General features: G+C 43.0%; 1 protein-coding gene across 1 annotated transcript in view; it reads left to right on the top strand.

Annotated features, from left to right (window-relative positions):
- The window catches only part of ctnna2 (catenin (cadherin-associated protein), alpha 2), a 1,205,477-nt gene that overhangs the window by 941,868 nt on the left and 245,223 nt on the right, over positions 1-18,386 (top strand). The window contains exons 11-12 of the mRNA XM_043699324.1: positions 2,865-3,021; positions 14,408-14,608. Of these exons, the coding sequence (XP_043555259.1) occupies positions 2,865-3,021; positions 14,408-14,608 (358 nt within the window). The remainder of the gene's footprint in view (positions 1-2,864; positions 3,022-14,407; positions 14,609-18,386) is intronic.

The following is an 18,386-nucleotide window of genomic DNA, read 5'->3' as shown; positions in this document are numbered from 1 at the left end:
AGGATTACAGGCTTGCTAGAAGGGAGCTCAGAAATGGACTGAGGAGAGTCAGGTGGGGGCATGAAAAAAACTTGGAAAATAGGATTAGGGAGAACCCAAAGGCATTTTACTCATATGTGAGGAATAAGAGAATGATCAGGGAGAAGGTAGGGCTGATCAAAAATAGTGGAGGGAACTTCTGCGTGGAGTCTGAGCAGATGGGGGAGGCCCTGAATGAGTATTTTGCTTCTGTTTTCTCTAAGGAGAGGGACCTTGTTGTGAATGAGAACTTTGAGGAGCTAGGATACAGGCTTGACCAGATCAAGATTGATGAAGTTAATGTGCTAGAAAATTTGGAAAGCATTAAGATTGATTTGTCCTTATGGCCAGACCAGATTTATCCTAGGCTGCTCTGGGAAGTGAGAAAGGAGGTTGCTAACCTGCTGACGAAGATCTTTGCCTCCTCACTCTCCACGGGAGTCGGACCGGAGGATTGGAAGGAGGCGAATGTTGTTCCTCTTTTCAAGAAGGGTAATAGGGAAATCCCTGGCAATTACAGACCAGTCTGTCTTACGTCTGTGGTCAACAAAGTTGTGGAAAGTATTCTGAGGGATAGGATTTGTGAGGGGCAAGACATGCCTCACGAATCTTATTGAGTTCTTCGAGGAGGTGACAAGACAGGTCAATGAAGGTCGAGCAGTGGATGTGATGTATATGGACTTCAGCAAGGCATTTGATAAGGTTCCCCATGGTAGGCTCATTCATAAAGTCAGGAAGTATGGGATACAGGGAGATTTGGCTATCTGGATTCAGAATTGGTTGGCTGACAGAAGGCAGGGAGTGGCTGTAGATGGAAAGTATTCTGCCTGGAGGTCAGTGTTGAGTAGGGTCCCACAGGACTCTGTTCTTGGGCCTCTGCTCTTCGTAGTTTTTATAAATGACTTGAATGAGGAGATTGAGGGGTGGATTAGTAAATTTGCAGATGACACAAAGGTTGGAGGTGTCATCGATAATATCGAGGGCTATTGCAGGCTGCAGCATGACAGACAGAATGTAGAGTTGGGCTGAGAAATGGCAGATGGAGTTCAACCTGGATAAATGCGAAGTGATGCATTTTGGAAGGTTGAACTCGAATGCTGAATATAGGAGTAAAGACAGGATTCTAGGTAGTGTGGAGGAACAGAGGGATCTGGGTGTGCAAGTACTTAGATCCCTCAAAGTTGCCACCCAAGTGGTTAGGGTTGTTAAGAAAGGATATGGTGTTTTGGCTTTCTTTAACAGGGGGATCGAGTTTAAGATCTGCGAGGTTTTGCTACAGCTGTACAAGTCCCTGGTGAGACCACAGTTGGAATATTGTGTCCGGTTCTGGTTGCCCTACTATAGGAAAGATACAGATGCTTTGGAAAGGGTGCAAAGAAGGTTTACCAGGATGCTGCCCGGACTGGAGGGCTTGCCTTATGAAGAAAGGTTGAAAAAGCTTGGACTTTTCTCTCTGGAGAGAAGGAGGAAGAGAGGAGACCAAGATAATGAGAGGAATAGATAGAGTCAATAGCCAGAGACCCTTCCCCTGGGCAGGATTATTGGGTACAAGGGGTCATAGTTTTAAGATATTAGGGGAAAGGTATAGAGGAGATGTCAGAGGTAGGTTCTTTACGCAGAGAGTTGTTAAGGCATGGAATGCGTTGCCAGTGGTGGTGGTGGAAGCAGAGTCATTAGGGACATTTAAGCGACTGCTGGACAGGCACATGGAGAGCAGTAAGTTGAGGGGTACATCGGTTAAGTTATTATATTTTACATTAGGATTAAACCTTGGCACAACATCGTGGGCCAAAGGGCCTGTTCTGTGCTGTACTTTTCTATGTCAGAAGGTAGGAAGGAATCCTGCAGTGTGTAACTCTTCTCTTCTCCTGACTCCCCAAAGCCTGACTACAAGGTATAAGTCAGGAGTGTGATAGAACACTCCCCACTTGCCTGGATGACTGCAGCTCCAACAGGCATCCAGGACATAACCCACTCAGTCGGCACCTAATCCTCAAACAGTCACGCTGTCCACCACCAGTGCGCAGTGACAGCTGCGTGTGCCATCTCCACAGTGCACTACAGAATTTCATGAAAGTTCTTTCAACGTCTCCTATACCACAATCACTACCATTTAGAAGAACAAAGGCAGTAGATACAAGGGGATACCACCGCCTGCAAGCTGCTTTCCAAGTCACGCACCATCTTGACTTGGAAGTATATTACAGTGTTTTCAGTGTTGATGAATGAAGATCTGTGCAATTCGCTACCCCAAAGTGTGGTGGATGCTGGGGCAGTGAGTAAAATTAAGGAGGAGTTAGACAGATTTTCAATTGGTAATGGGTTGAAAGATTTTGGGGAGAAGGCAAGAAAATGGGAACGAGGAGCATATCAGCCATGATCGAATGGCGGAGCAGACCGAATGAGCTGAATGGTGTAATTCTCCTCCCATATCTTATGAACATATGAAGTTATGAAAGTCCTGTAACTTGTTCTCTCACAGCAATGTGAATGCATCAACAACAAATGGACTCCAGCAGTTCAAAAAGGCAGCTCTCTATCACCTACTGAAGGGCAGCTAAGCAGAGGCAATAAATGTTGGTTGAACCAGTGAAGCCCACATCTCATAAATGAATAATTTAAAAATAACTTAGCAGGAGCATATTTCTTATTGAATTTGATAAATGTGAATAATTCTCAGATCCAGTAGTCTTTTAATAAACAATGAAATATTAAGCTAGATCATGCATCTGCTTTATTTTTAATCACAGTTAAAGATTTGTGGAGCATTCCCTTAACTGCTGGGTGCTGTGGCTATGTGTAGAGCTGTAAAAACCGTAGTTAGACTAATTTGCCTTTTCTTTCAGGTAATTAATGCAGCATTGACTCTGGCTGCTCGGCCCCAGAGTAAAGTTGCTCAAGATAACATGGATGTCTTCAAAGACCAATGGGAGAAGCAAGTACGCGTTTTGACGGAGGCTGTCGATGACATCACTTCAGTTGATGATTTTCTGGCTGTATCAGGTATGAACAAATGCAGTTGAACTAAACAACCCAGAATTGCTCTGTAAGCTAAATCCACACTCAAGGTAATTAAACAATCCAGCTTCGTTGCAATGCTCTGTGAAATTGCAACATTTTGTATTTGTAATTCCAAGTTTCCCTCCCAGTCATAGACCATTATGACCTGGAACTATGTTGGCCTTCCTTTACTGGCACTAAGTCAAAATCCTGGAACTACCCCTCTGCGCCGATTTGCAGCGATTCAAAATAGGCAACTTACCACCACTTTCTAAACAACAATTAGGGATAGATAATAAATGCCGGTCATACCAACAATGCAACATTCCTTTTGTTTTGGAAGTGAAATAGTGAAACAACACAGAATGCTTTACAGATGCAAATATCAAATTCAAAAATATATGAACAGACCTCAGCCATTTAGACTTCTGATTCAATTCCACTATTCAATCAGATCACAATAAATCTGTAACCAAATTCTATGCTTCTACATTTTTCCAATAATCTTTAATACTTTTGGTGAACAAAAACAAAAGAAGACAAAGGGCAGACCTTATAGGATTCTGAGCAAGGCGGGTGATGGCAACATTTATGACAGAATTTGCGACATTGTGAGCATCTTTATGCTTTTGCCAAGTGGTGAGATGAACTTCTTGCTCAACAAGCTGATCCATAAGGAGGATTATTGCTTGTTAAACATCATATTAATGACCTGACTTGTATCATTAGTATTAAGCTTTCTACCATAGCAAACACACTGAATAAGCTGGACATCAAAAAGTCTGCACATGGAAGCTTGACCAGCTGCTTGGTGACTTCGCCTGACCACTGGCTGTGAGGAACCTCAATGCTGCTCGGCATCTCAGGGCTCAATCCACAGGCTTTAGTCACAGACACCTCTCACTCACTGATGTTTACATCTGATTTTTTGCCAACCTCTCACAAGCCTCTGAGGAAGCACAGACCTGCATGGCAGTGTGCATCACAACCAGCATTGAAAGACTACTGCAAGTACACTTTCTTGTAGAGTCAAGCACCTCGATCATGGATGAGGCTGCATCTTAGGGCTGCTCACTTATTCAGTCATTCATTTAGCAGTTACCTGCATACCCTTTCATTCATGCTTTGCCCAGCCTTGCCTTATCTGGGTAGAAGAGATGCAGAGATGTTGCAATGTGATTTAGACAGGCGGAGTGGATGGGCAAATGCATGGCAGATGCAGTTTAACATGCATAGAAGCTGGTCGGGGCATGGTACCAGACCGAGAGCCAGAAGGGGCATAGGGGTGGGCTACCTTGTGGCCAGAAGGTGGGTGGGGCAGGTACTTGCTGGGTTGCTGGGGGGTCAGTGTTCTGTGCACTACTTTGCATTTGATTGGACTGTCTTGTCTGTGTTTGTTAATGCTTCCTTTTTGATGACTTAAGGTGGGATTTGAGATTTGTCCTAATTTCCCTGTTAACTAATTGAACCCTATAAGGAGTTTGTTTTCTTTTGTTTTTGTTCACCAAAAGCATTAAAGATCATTGGAAAAATGTAGAAGTATAGAATTAGGTAACAGATATATTGTGATCTCATTGAATAGTGGAATTGAATCTGAAGTCAAAATGGGGTTTGGGGTTTGGGCTTGCTACCCCTTCCCCTTAAACAGTGTTTTTTTTGTGAACTGCTGCTTTTTGTTTATTGTCAACTTTCGTATTTTGTACGGTTTCATAAAATAAAAAGGAACATGGATAGATGTGAGGTTATCCATTTTGGTGGCAAAAATAGCAAGGTAGATTATTATTTGAAGGGCAGTAAATTGGGAGAGGGGAATATGCAATGAGACCTGGGTGTCGTCTTACACCAACGTGCAGGTGCAGCAGGCAGAAAAGAAGGCAACTGTGCATTTGGCCTTTATAGCAAGAGGAATGGAGTTCAGGAACAAGGATATCTTTCAGCAGGATTCTGATGAGGCCACAACTGAAGTACTGTGTGCAGTTTTGGTCTCCTTATCTGAGGAAAAGTGTTCTTGCTCAAGAGAAGATGCAGTGAAGGTTTACAAAATTGATTCCTGGGATTGCAGAACTGACGTATGAGAAGAGGTTGAGTCAATTAGGATTGTATTCACTGGAATTTAGAAGAATGAAGGGAGATTTCATAGAAACCTATAAAATTCTAACAGGACTTGACAGGTTAGATGTAGGAAAGATGTTCCTAATGGTGGGGGAGTCCAGAACCAGGAGTGTCAGTTTAAGAATGAGGGATAAATCTTTTAGGACTGAGAAGAGGAGAAATTTCTTCACCCAGAGAGTGGTGAGCCTGTGGAATTCACTGACCCAGAAAGTGATTGAGGTGAAAACATTGTATGTTTTCAAGAATGAGGTAAATATATCTCTTCTGGCTAAAGTGTTCAATGGATCTGAGGGGAAGTTGGGATTAGGGTGTTGAGTTCAATGACCATCCATAATCACATTGGAAAGTAAAGCAGGTTGTGGTGAGCACGTTTAGTGAGTTGGTCAAACCGCACATTAGGATTGCTGAGGGAGACAGTGAATGGGTGACCAAAAGACAGAGAAAGCGTGGGAAGGCAGTGCAGGTATCACCTGCAGTCATCTCCCTCCAAAACAGGTCTACCGTTTTGGATACTGTTGGGTGAGATGGCTCACCAGGGGAGGGCAGCAGTTGCCAGGATCATGGCACCGCTGGAGGTACTGCTGTTCAGAAGGGCTGGAAAAAGACTTGTAGGGCCATAGTCACAGGGGAATTCTATTGTAAGGGGAGTAGATAGGCAGTTCTGTGGCCGACAATGTGACTCCCAGATGGTATGTTGCCTCCCGGGTGCTCGGGATAGAGATGTCACCGATCAGCTGCAGAGCATTCTAAAAGGGGAGGGTGAACAGCAAATTGTCGTGGTGCATTTGGGCACCAATGATAAATTTCAAAAAATGAGATGAGGTCCTGAAAGCAGAATTCAGGGAGCTCGGAGAGAAGTTAAAAAGGAGCACCTCAAAGGGAGTGATCTCAGGATTGCTACCAGTGCCACATGCTAACCAGGGTAGAAATGAAAGAATAGGCAGGATGAACATGTGGCTTGAGGGATGGTGTAGGAGGGAGGGTCTAGATTGGGACATTGGGACCAGTTCTGAAGGAAGTGTGACTATTACAAATTAAATGGTCTACACCTGAACCAGACTGGAACTAATGTCCTTGGGGGAGTATTTTGCTTCTGCTGTTGGAGAGGTTTTAAACTGATGTGCCAGGGGGCTGGGAACCAGAGGAGAAGACTAATAGACAGTGAGGTGGAAACTAGAGACTGTAAGGATCATGAAGTTAGCATTACCAAGGGGAAGAGTAGGCAGAGAGCAGATGAATGCAAAAGAACCTGAAGTGAATATACTTTAATGCAAGGAGTATAGTGGGTAAGGCAGATGAACTAAGGGCTTGGATTGGTGCCTAGGAGTATGGCGTTATTGTGATCACAGAGACTTGGTTGAAGGAAAGGCATGATTGGCAACTAAATGTTCCAGGATATAGATGCTTCAGACAGGACAGGGAGGGGAGTAAAAGGGTGGTGGGGTGGTGGGAGAAGTTGCATTGCTGGTCAGGGATGATATCATGACTGTGTTAATGGAGGGCACTATGGAGGGCTTGAGCAGTGAGGCATTATGGGTAGAGCTGAGAAATAAGGGCGCAGTTGCATTGTTGGGGCTGTAATACAGGCCTTCCAACTGTGAGCGTGAGGTAGAAGAACAAATAGGTAAACAGATTATGGAAAGATATGGAGGAATCGGGGTGGTGGCGATGGGAGATTTTAATTTTCCCAACATTGACAGGGATACACTTAGTGTCAGAGGTCTGGATAGGGCATAATTTGTAAGGAGCGTCCAGGAAAGTTTTCTAGAGCAGTATGTCAATAGTCCAACAAAGGGAAAGGGCTCTATTGGACCTGGTGTTAGGAAATGAGCCAGGCCAGGTGGTAGAAGTTGCAGTGGGGGATTTCTTTGGGAATAGTGACACAGTTCTGCAAGTTTTAGAATGCTCATAGACAAAAATAAGAGTGGTCCTAAGGGAAGAGTACTAAAGTGGGCCAAGTTCAATTATATCAAAATTCGGCAGGAGTTGGGAAATGTGGATTGGAAGCAGCTATTTGAAGGGAAGTCTGCATTTGATATGTGGGAAGCTTTCAAAGATAAGTTGAAGATAGTGCAGGATAGGATTGTCCCTTTAAAAACAAGGGATAGGAAAGGCAAGATTCGTGAACTGTGGATGACAGGAGAAATCGAGCGATTAGCCAAGAGGAAAGGGGAAGTGTACATAAGGTCCAGGCAGCTAAGATTAGAATGGGCCTTGGAGGAATATCGGGAGAGTAGGACCAGTCTTAAGAGAGGAATCAGGCGGGCTAAAAGGGGTCATGAAATAACTTTCATGAGCAGGATTAAGGAGAATCCCAAGGCCTTTTATTCCTATGTAAAAAGCAAGAGGGTAACCAGAGAAAGGGTTGGTCCACTAAAGGATAAGGAAGGAAGGCTGTGTGTGGAGCCTGAGAAAATGGGTGAGAGTCTTAATAATTACTTCGCATCAGTGTTCACTGAAGAGAGGGACATTGTAAATGTTGAGATTAGACATAGACGTTTGTTTACTCTGGATCACATTGACAAAAGGAGGGAACCAAAATAGAGAAAATGCTGGAAAATCTCAGCAAGTCTAGCAGCATCTGTAAGTAGAGAAAAGAGCTGAGGAGATTAGGCCAGTACCTGCAAGCCTCCAAGATTGCAGGTACTGGCCTAGTATAAATACCTCCCTATTTCTCCTTTTTTTTTAGCTTTGACAAAGGGTCAGTTAGACTTGAAACGTCAGCTCTTTTCTCTCCTTACAGATGCTGCTAGACTTGCTGAGATTTTCCAGCATTTTCTCTTTTTTGGTTTCAGATTCCAGCATCCGCAGTAATTTGCTTTTATGACATAAGGAGGGAAGTTGTGTTGGGTAGGCTAAAGGATATTAAGGTGGACAAATCCCCAGGACTGGATGGTATCTATCCCAGGTTGCTGAGAGAGGCAAGAGAGGAAATAGCTGGGGCCCTGACAGATATTTTTGTAGCATCCTTAAACACAGGTGACGTGCAGAAGGACTGGAGGGTTGCTAATGTTGTCCCCCTATGCAAAAAGGGATATTCCAGGTAACTACAGACCACTGAGCCCGACGTCAATGGTGAGAAAGTTGCTGGAGAAGGTACTGAGGGATAAAATCTATTTATATTTGGAAAAGAATGGGCTTATCAGTGATAAACAACATGGTTTTGTGTGGGGGAGATCATGCCTTACCAACTTAATAGAGTTCTTTGAGGAAGTGACCAAGTTGATAGATGAAGGAAAGGCTGTAAGTGTCATATATATGGACTTTAGTAAGGTATTTGATAAGGTTCAACATGGTAAACAAATGAAGAAAATGAAGTCACATGGTTTGCAGGGTGTTCCAGCCAGGTGGATAAAGAACCGGTTGAGCAACAGGAGACAGTAGTAGTTGAAGGGAGTTTCTCAAAATAGAGAAAGGTCTTCCACAGGGATCAGTGCTGGGGCCACCATTGTTTGTGATATACATAAATTATCTGGAAGAGGGCACTGTTGGTATGATCAGTAAGTTTGCAGATGACAAGAAGATTGTTGGAGTAGCAGAAAGCGTAAGGGACTGTCAGAGAATACAGGAGGATATAGATAGACTGGAGAGTTGGGCAGAGAAGTGGCAGATGGAGTTCAATCCAGGCAAACGTGAAGTGATGCATTTTGGGAGTCTAATTCTATAGCCAACTATACTGTGAACAGAAGAGCCTTGGGTAAAGTTGATGTGCAGAGGGATTTGGGAGTTCAGGTCCATTGTAGCCTGTAGGTGGCTGCACAGGTGGATAGAGTGGTCAAGAAGGCATATGGTATGCTTGCCTTCATCGGACAGGGTATTGAGTATAAGAGCTGGCAGGTCATGTTAACATTGTACAAGACTTTGGTTTGGCCGCATTTAGAACAATGTATTCAATTCTGGTTGCCACATTACTAAAAGAATGTGGATGCTTTGGAGAGGTGCAGAGAAGGTTTAGAGGAAGTTGCCTGGTATGGAAGGTGCTAGCTATGAAGGGAGGTTGAGTAGGTTAGGATTGTTTTCATTAGAAAAAGGAAGATTGAGGGGGGACCTGATAGTGGTCTACAAAATCATCAAGGGTATAGACAGGGTGGATAGAGATAAGCTTTTTCCCAGGGTGAAGGATTCAATAATGAGTGGTCACGTGTTCAAGGTGAGAGGTGAAAAGTTTAAGGGGGAGACACATAGAAAGTACTTTACACAGAGGGTGGTAGTTGCCTGGAACATGTTGCCAGCAGAGGTAGTAGAGACAGGCACAGTAGATTCACTTAAGGTACGTCTGGACTGATGCATGAGTAGGTGGGGAGCGGAGGGATACAGATGCTTAGGAATTGGGCAATAGCTTCAGTTCGATCAGCACAGGCTTGGAGGGCTGAAGGGCCTGTTCCTGGGCTGTAAATTTTCTTTGTTCTTTCTTTGTTCTTTGCTTGTTGGGTCAAATGGCCTGACGCTGCTGCTAACTTCTGTGTTTCTAAGTTTGTTGTGCCAATTTGCTCAGTCACACAACCAGGCAGCTCACCTTGCTGGTCAGCTGTCCCTATTCAAGGTGGTGGCAGGGTGGGGGCAAGGAACTAGATGAGGTAGAGTGAAGCATCTTGCGCTATGGCAATGTTGATGTAACTACAATTGTCCGTGATACTTGGCACAGGGAGTTGCATGGTAAACAAGGGTTTTCCTCTTCACACCAGTCATTTCCTATTCCCCCGAGCCTATAGCCTCTGGTTCTGACAAATGGAGTCCTGAGTGTCCTCCTGCATTAGTGCCATCTCTTGTCACCACACCTGCATCGTGCCAGCAATTGATGCAGCAACATGTTACATGTACAGTAAGTAGGCAGCCACTTCTCAGAATCTTAAAGGAGTAGTCCTCACTGAAGTCCATGAGGCCACCAGTCAGGGTGTCCAAGGCAGCATCCATTAGAAGTCTGGGAGTTGTCCATGCTCAGGCGTCTGGTTGGGTGTTTTCAGTTCAGGATCTGTGCCACTATACTCTGGGGTGTAGTCAGTCCACTTGCTGCTTAGAGGCCAGTCCAGAGGGTTGGGCTAATATGGTCAAGGAGATGTACAGTCATCAGTTTCGGCAGTTGTTTCCATGACTGTCCAGTTAGATCCCTGAATGTGATGGACATGATCAGTCCATCAGATCCGTCTACAGAAACTAAGGGGAAACTCAGTAGTGACAAGAGGTGGCACTAACGCAGGAGGAAACTCAGGAATCCGCTTGTCAGAATCAGAGGCTATAGGCTCGGGGGAATAGGGAATGATTGGTGTGAAGACGAAGGCCCTTGTTTACCATGCAACTCCCTGTGCCAGGTATCACGGACAAATGTAGTTACATTAACACTTTTGGGCAAAGGGGCTGGAAAAGAATAGGGAAATTGTATTATGAGGGGCAGTGGTGTCAGCAGGACACATTGCACTGTAAACATATTGTTCATCTTTTTCTGAATGCATGTACTGTGTATCCTGTGTAATCATGAAGTTATGCATCATGTAGGCACAGTTACATTTGGGTGTACTCAGGGAGACAAATAACCAGATGTAAGGTTGAAACAGCACTATTTGTGGAAATGTAACAAATAATGTAAAGTGATTTGTCACCTCTGATCCAAAAGTTCTCTCAATGTGATTTTTTTCTGCTGTTCCTTAGAACACTCCCTGGTTCTTCATTTGGAATGGAGGGAGCCTGCTCAGTAGTCGGACTTTTGGGCTTGGAGGGTTAGTTGCATGATGCTGGGGTTGTTCATCTCTGGATAGCCCAGACATGCTGATGGTCTTCTTGCCAGAGACAAGTGGACCCACCTTGCTTTGAACCTCAAAAGGTCTGGTGGGGTTAGGGTTAGTGTTATAGTGAGTGTGAGGTAGCTGGGAAAAGGATGTGGCAGTTACCCTAGTGGAGAGGAGGAAGTCATTGACTATCTTACGCCACTGCTAATCATTCATCTACATTGTCGAGATAGCACTGACCATAGTGTCTGCCATTCCCTTCTCTGAGAGGAGATTACCTCTCTCCCTTGCACCATCCTGATGTGTAAGCCATCCAAATCCTGTTGGATAGATGCAGTGCTATCTGCCTCTTCTCTGACTTCTTCAGAAAGCATCCTTGCCCACGCAAGGCATCTTTGGAATGCGAGCACCTTTTAAGTATTGTAAGGGAGCCATGGATGCTGGTCTTTAGGGGATATATAGTGAATGCTGAGTTGTTTTATGTGGTGAGATGGGACTAAAGTAGACAAGAAGGACATCCTGGGGGTGGGGTAGATCTTTAATGAAGTGTGTTTTGTAATATACAGTGAAAAATCTCACTGGGCCTCATGACAAGAATCTCTCCAAAAATAGTTGATGCACTTCTCTCTTAGCCAAACAAAATTAAGATTCTGCCCGAATTGATTTTGTTTCAAAATTAGCACTTGGCCAATCATCAACAGCCATTTATGAAAGGAAATTTCAATCTTCTATATACATTTTGCACATAGTGTATCCTAATTACACTCCTGAAAGGTTTGAATCTAATTTTACAATTATGCCCCTAGTACAAGATTTCATATCATGAGAAATAATTTATCTGTGATCCAAACCACTTCTCCCTCATGCCCTGAAAACTTTGATCAGATTTCCCTGAACCTTTGAGGGGAGCACAATCCTAAATTGAATAAATTCTACCTCCTTTGGCCTTTGGACTCGAAGCTTTGTCCCAGTAAATCTATGCTGTGCTGCTGACAACACCAATATACCTTTCTTCATTGTATTGCCCTGGACTTCACACACAACTCCAGATGTGCCTGACCTTTGTATGAAACATGACTCTTCATCTGTGGCTCGGCGGGTCGGTGTGGACTTGTTGGGCCGAAGAGCCTGTTTCCACACTGTAAGTAATCTAACCTAATCTAATCTAATCTCTTGTAGTCCTTTAGGTATAAAGTCACCATGCCACCAGCCCCTTTGATTATTTCCTGTACATGTCCATGAAATCTTAAAGATCTAAGGGTCTGGATAAGCACCACCCAATCCTCCCCTTGGTGGAGGACACCCCTTGGATTCCTATTCCATTTTGAAAGTTACTATAGAATCTGGCTTAAGGCAGGGGTAAGAATCTTTTTTTCCCGTCACAGGGTCACTAGTGTGGGGAATCCTCTTCTGCAGATGCTAGTGGAGGCTGGATCTTTAATTTGTTCAATGTTGAGCTAGATAGCGGCATGATGGCTCAGTGGTTAGCACTGTTGCCTCACAGTGCCATGGACCTGCGTTCAATTCCATCCTAGGGCAACTGTCTGTGTGAAGTTTGCACGTTCTCCCTCTGTCTGCGTGGGTTTCTGCCAGGTGCTTGGTTTCCTCCCACAGTCCAAAGATGTGCAGGTTAGGTTGATTGGCCATGGTAACTTACCCATAGTGTTCAGGGATGTGTAGTTTAGGTGCATTAGCCATAGGAACTGCAAGTATGAGTCTGGGATGCTCTTTGAAGGGTACTTGTGAACTTGTTGGGTTGAATGGCCTGTTTCCACACTTTAGGGATTCTTAATAGAATTTTGGTTAACAAGTAAGTTAAATATTATTGGAGGCACACAGGAAAGCTGAGATCACAGTCAGACCGTTAATATTGTGTGGTGGAGCAGGCTTGGCTTTTGCCCGAAATGTCAATTTTCCTGCTCGTCGGATGCTGTGTGACCTGCTGTGCTTTTCCAACACCACATTCTCGATTCTGATCTCCAGCATCTGCAGTCCTCACTTTCACCTTGAAGGGCCAAATAACCTATAGCTACTCCTAAGTCCTATATTCTGTGGTTCCATGACTTTAATAAGCAGCGTGTTTGTAATCATAATAAATTTAGTGCTGTTTTGCTGTAATTCAGCCTCCACAAATATACTACTTGAAACAATGGTGACTTAAGGCATTTTCTAAAATAATGTATTATTACATCCAAACAACTGGAAATACCATCAAGGATACCAGTCAATAAACAGTTAATGCACTTGTCTAAAATTCCAGTTGCTGGAACATTTGCCAGTTTGAAATAAATGGGTTACTGCCTGCTAAAAATAATGGAATGAAGCTGCTCAGAAAGAAACATTAATCCTTTATCGTTCAACATGTCATGGCATGATCTCAGGGCCATTGTCATTGCTTATTCCAGCTGATGATTGAACTCTGTCTAACTATTATTCTGAAATGCCCAGGTAAAATGAGGCTGAAAATGCATTATGCAACATTAAATAATTAGTTTACTGCATTTGTATGAATTTCTTGTAAACCCATTAAGACTGTCATTGGGAACATAACTGAACTGGGCCAGCCATATAAATATTGTGGCTACGAAAACAGGTTAGAGGCTGGGAATTCTGAAGCAAGTAATTCACCTCCTGACTCCTTAAAGCCAGTCTGCCATCTACAAAGTGCAAGTCAGGAGTGTGATGGAATACTCTCTAGTTGCCTGAATGCCTTCAATAACACTCATGAAGCCCAAAAGCATCCATGACAAAACAATCAGTTTGACTGGCAATGCATTCACCAATTTAAACATTCAATCCATCCACCATTGACTCACATTGACTGCCATCTACAAGGTGACCTGCCTCCATTATGATGAATATTTTAGCGAAATAATGGGGCCAAAAAAAATCAGGAGCCTACTAAATGTATTCATTTTCATTTTTGTCCTTGCTTACAAATCGTTCTACACTTTCAGTCCCCTCTGCAGGTTTATAACCCTCTTTGTTGTAGAGAAATGGGGTTAACGTCAGAAATGTACGCACAGTGGTGATGTAACAGTCTGATTCACTAAGTAGGTAGAAAGGTCTGGAAGGGAGCAGAACCTCTCACATCAAGTGAAACTTTAATCTATGTGTAAACAGAGAGGTCTTGCAGATAAAACATGGATTTGAGCAGCATACTTTTGGGAGAGTAAGCTGACCCAAACTTCTGCTGTAAAAGACCTGCAAACCTCTTATTCCGGCTTCTTTAAACTTTCCAATTTATTTGAGGCTGGGCCTTCAGTTGCACGGGCCTCAACTCTAGAATTTCCTTCCCTAAATAGCTCTGCCTCTCCAACAGTGTCTTCTTAAGGTGCTGTTGAAAACCATCCCTTTTCGCTAAGCTTTGGTCATCTGTTGTTATATTTATCTCTCTGGCATTGCATCATATTTGTTTGGTAATTGCTTCTGTGAAGTGCCTGCGATGATTTGCTCTGCTACAAACACCTCAGCAATTTGTGTTGTTGAAACTCAGTCTCCTCTTATAAAACAAACATCTAATTTCTTCACTCTCTCTCTTCCAACTCTATCAGAAAATCACATATTGGAGGATGTGAACAAGTGTGTGATAGCACTGCAGGAAGGTGATGTAGACACACTTGATAGGACTGCTGGGGCCATCCGAGGACGGGCAGCAAGAGTTATCCATATCATCAGTGCTGAGATGGAGAATTACGAGCCTGGTGTATACACTGAGAAAGTAATGGAGTCCACAAAGTTACTCTCAGAGACTGGTAAGACAAATATATAGTCATATTCCATGTTTATACACATACCAATTACGACCACAGGAGAAGGAATATACCTTGAGTTCATACCATCATTTAATGAATAATCTGTGCCTCAAATCCATATACTTCCTTTTATCTTATATCCCCTAATATCTCTGGCTAACAATATCTTTCTTAAATTCCATCCAATATCTATATTTCAAAAATGTATGCATGGTTCATAGTCACACAAGGTTATTTTTACTATCTACCTGCTTTTAAATTAATCTTCAGGGACGAAGATTTCATCAAAGAGTCTAAATTGCTTTCTTCAAAGATGGACTTTTTTAAAATGGGTAGTATGCTTTACCTCCCATGGTTAATCAAGTCAAGATATTGGTGCTGAGGTGCATAGGAAATTTAATTACCTATTCTCATCATCTATTAGAGACTGCCAAAGGACAGTGGAAGCAGTCTCTGACACTGTCACTCCTTCCTGTTTCTGGTAGAGATAGTTGCTCATGGTGACAGACCCCAGCAAAGAGGGCAAAGAGAATGGGGCACTTGAGAAGCTGGAGCCTTTCCTCTGAAGCGTCAAAATTTAAATTGGGCAATGGTACTTGATGAGACAGGCAACGTGAAGGCATTTTATGTGCTTAAAATTCATGACATTAAAATATGTAGACAGGCCAACAAGAGGTGAGGCCATACTGGATTTGGTTCTGGGTAACGAACCAGGCCAGGTGTTAGAATTATTCGTATGGCTCCTTTCATTACCTGAGGACTTCCCAAAGTATGTCAAATTGTGTAATTACTGTTGTCAAATTGGAAACATGGCAGCTAATTTGTGCACTGCAAGCTGCCACTAAAACAATATTAAACATAAAATGTCTTGTTGAAAGTGGTCAATATCTGTGATCGCAAAGTCTTCAGTGTCACTGAATCACAGGAGTGTATGACTGTTAACCACAAGATAGTATACTCAAAATTCACAGAACTATATATCTCCAGTCCATTGGATAAACCCGGAAATCATGGGAATGTGTACTCAGATAATACTGAACAAGAAATCCTTAGATCACAGGAGTGTATACCCAGAAGCTGCAAGAAGCCTTTGTATACTTCAAAAATTTGTACTCATACACCACAGCAGTTGAAACTCTTCAGTAAGCCACAAGACTGCACACCTAGAAACGATGTGTGCATGTACCCAGAAACCACAGCACTGGACAGCCAGAGAACATTTGGAAATATATCTCCATTCCTTTAGTATGGTTAGGACAAAATCCTGGAATTCTCTCCTCTACAACACATAGACTGCAATGGTTCAGCTCACCACCTCCTTCTCAGGAGGAAGTAGGAGAAGACAATAATTGCTGGTCCGACCAACAATAACCCACATCCCATTGTGAAGAAAAAACTATAAGTCTGATTCAATCAAGCTATGGGTCAACATGGTCCAACAGTAGGAAAAGAATGTCAAAGTGAAATGGTAAGATTCTCTTTCATTGGTGTTGGTGAATTGTGGGTATATGTCTGGCACTATTAGATTTGTAGTTAGCAAATAACTTAGAAGAATATTCTGTCACAAAAAGAATCTGCTGTTAGAATACCGAGTTGATGCAAACAGCATAGATACTTTGAAAGGAAAGTTACACATACAAAGGATAGAAATAAATTAATGATGTGATGATAGGAGTGACGGGAGCAGGGTTAGTCAATTAGTACCATTAGCATGAATCTACTAGCCTATTTCTAAGCTGTATATTCTATACATGATGGCATTTTAACACTCAATCTGAAGCGTAAAGTGTCTTGAGAGTCCTAGTTCAGGATTCTCTTAAGGTTAACATGTTGGACATTAAGAGGGCAAGTGCAATGTGAGCACTCATTCCAAGAGGGCTATAATACAAGAGCAAAGATGAAGGATTCTGGGTAATCCAAGATGGAGGACAGGAAAAATTCTGGTTGTAACAGGCTGCTCCTTTTTTGAAGTATTTTAGGTGTTGGAAGTGATTTTCTTGAATTACAGGAGCAGCAATTACTGTTTCATATGCTGTTGCGTTGTTTTGGAACTTTGGAGAAAAAAACAGTCAAACCAACAGCACTTTTAAAAGGGAGAGGAACAGACAAAGGAAGCACATGGTGAGGTCAGTGCAGGAGAGAGAGAGAGAGAGAGAGAGAGAAACCCACACTGCTAACTGACATAGCTGTGAACCTGCACAGTTACTGTCTTTCTGTGTAAATTCATGTATCGCTGCACATCGGAGTGGATCTGGGAAAATTAACAGTGAAATTCACAACTAATCTTGGAGGAACTTGTTTGGGAGAGGTCACAGCACTGAAACAGAAAAGTGAATATTTCAAGTGTGGCCTTACACAAGTCTACAGTACTGTGTAGAGTGGGTTTTTTTCTTGATTAGGTGTTTTATTGAGATATGCCTCTTAAATAAACTTAAAAATATAAGCCATAAGTATTAATTTAATCTGGAACAGTGTTTTGTAGAGGACCAAGACAGTGCTTTTTTCTGTGTCTGTAGATTGAAAGCAGCAAAAATGGTCTTTAGTGGAGTAATATGCTCTTCTTGTCGGATGTGGGAGTTTAGGGAGAGTTTACATGTTACTGAGGATTATATCTGCAATAAATGCCGTTGATTGTGAATCCTGTCAGATCGAATAGATCGGTTGGAGAAACAGTTAGAGGAAATGAGGAATTTACAAGAGCAAGGGGATGTGATGGATGGCAGTTATAGGAAGGGGAAAAGTCACAGATACAGTCACATAGATGGGTTAACTCCAGGAAAGGTAAGAGAGATAGGCAGTTAGTGCAGCAGTCTCCTGTGGCTATCCCCATTTCAAACAAGTATGCTATTTTGGAAAACGTAGGAGGTGATGGATTCTCAGGGGAATATAGCACAACAGCCAAGTTTCTGATTGAGACTGGTTCTAATGCAATAAGGGGTATGTCAGGTTCCAAGAAATCTATTGTGTTAGGGGACTTTCTAGTCTGAGGGACAGACAAATGTTTCTGTGGCCAGCAGTGAAAAATCAGAATGGTGCATTAGTCTCAGAGAGGATGCAGAATATTCTCAAGGGTGAGAGGGGCCAGCAGGAGTTCATTGTACACATCAGAACCAACGACATAGGAAGGGAAAAGGTTGAGATTCTGAAGGGAGATTACAGAGAGTTAGGCAGGAATTTAAAAAGGAGGTTCTCGAGATAATAGTATCTGGATTACTCCCAGTGATGCGAGCTAGTGGAGGCAGGAGTAGGAAGATAGAGTAGATAAATACATGGCTGAGGAGGTGGTGTATGGGAGAGGGATTCACATTTTTGGATCATTGGAATCTCTTTTGGGGTAGAAGTGACCTGTGCAAGAAGGACAGATTGCACCGAAATTGGAAGGAGACTAATATACTGGCAGGGAGATTTGCTAGAGCTGCTCGGGAGGGTTTAAACTAGTAAGGTGGTGGGGGGACCCTGGGAAATAATGAGGAAACCTGGGACTGGTACAGTTGAGAACAGAGGCGAGTCAAACAATCAGGGCAGGCAGGGACAAAGCAGAGAACAAGGTAGGACTGATAAATTAAACTGCATTTATTTCAATGCAAGGGGCCTAACAGGGAAGGCAGATGAACTCAGGGCATGGTTAGGAACAATGGAGTGGGATATCATAGCAATTACAGAGACATGGCTCAGAGATGAATAGGACTGGCAGCTTAATGCTCCAGGATACAAATGCTACAGGAAGGTCAGAAAGGGAGGCAAGAGAGGATGGGGAGTGGCGTTTTTGAAAAGGCTT

The sequence above is a fragment of the Chiloscyllium plagiosum genome, chromosome 1, assembly GCF_004010195.1.
Source record: "Chiloscyllium plagiosum isolate BGI_BamShark_2017 chromosome 1, ASM401019v2, whole genome shotgun sequence".
NCBI classification, from domain to species: domain Eukaryota; kingdom Metazoa; phylum Chordata; class Chondrichthyes; order Orectolobiformes; family Hemiscylliidae; genus Chiloscyllium; species Chiloscyllium plagiosum.
The sequence above is the reverse complement of the archived record's forward strand: the minus strand, read 5'-3'. Positions and strand labels throughout refer to the sequence as shown.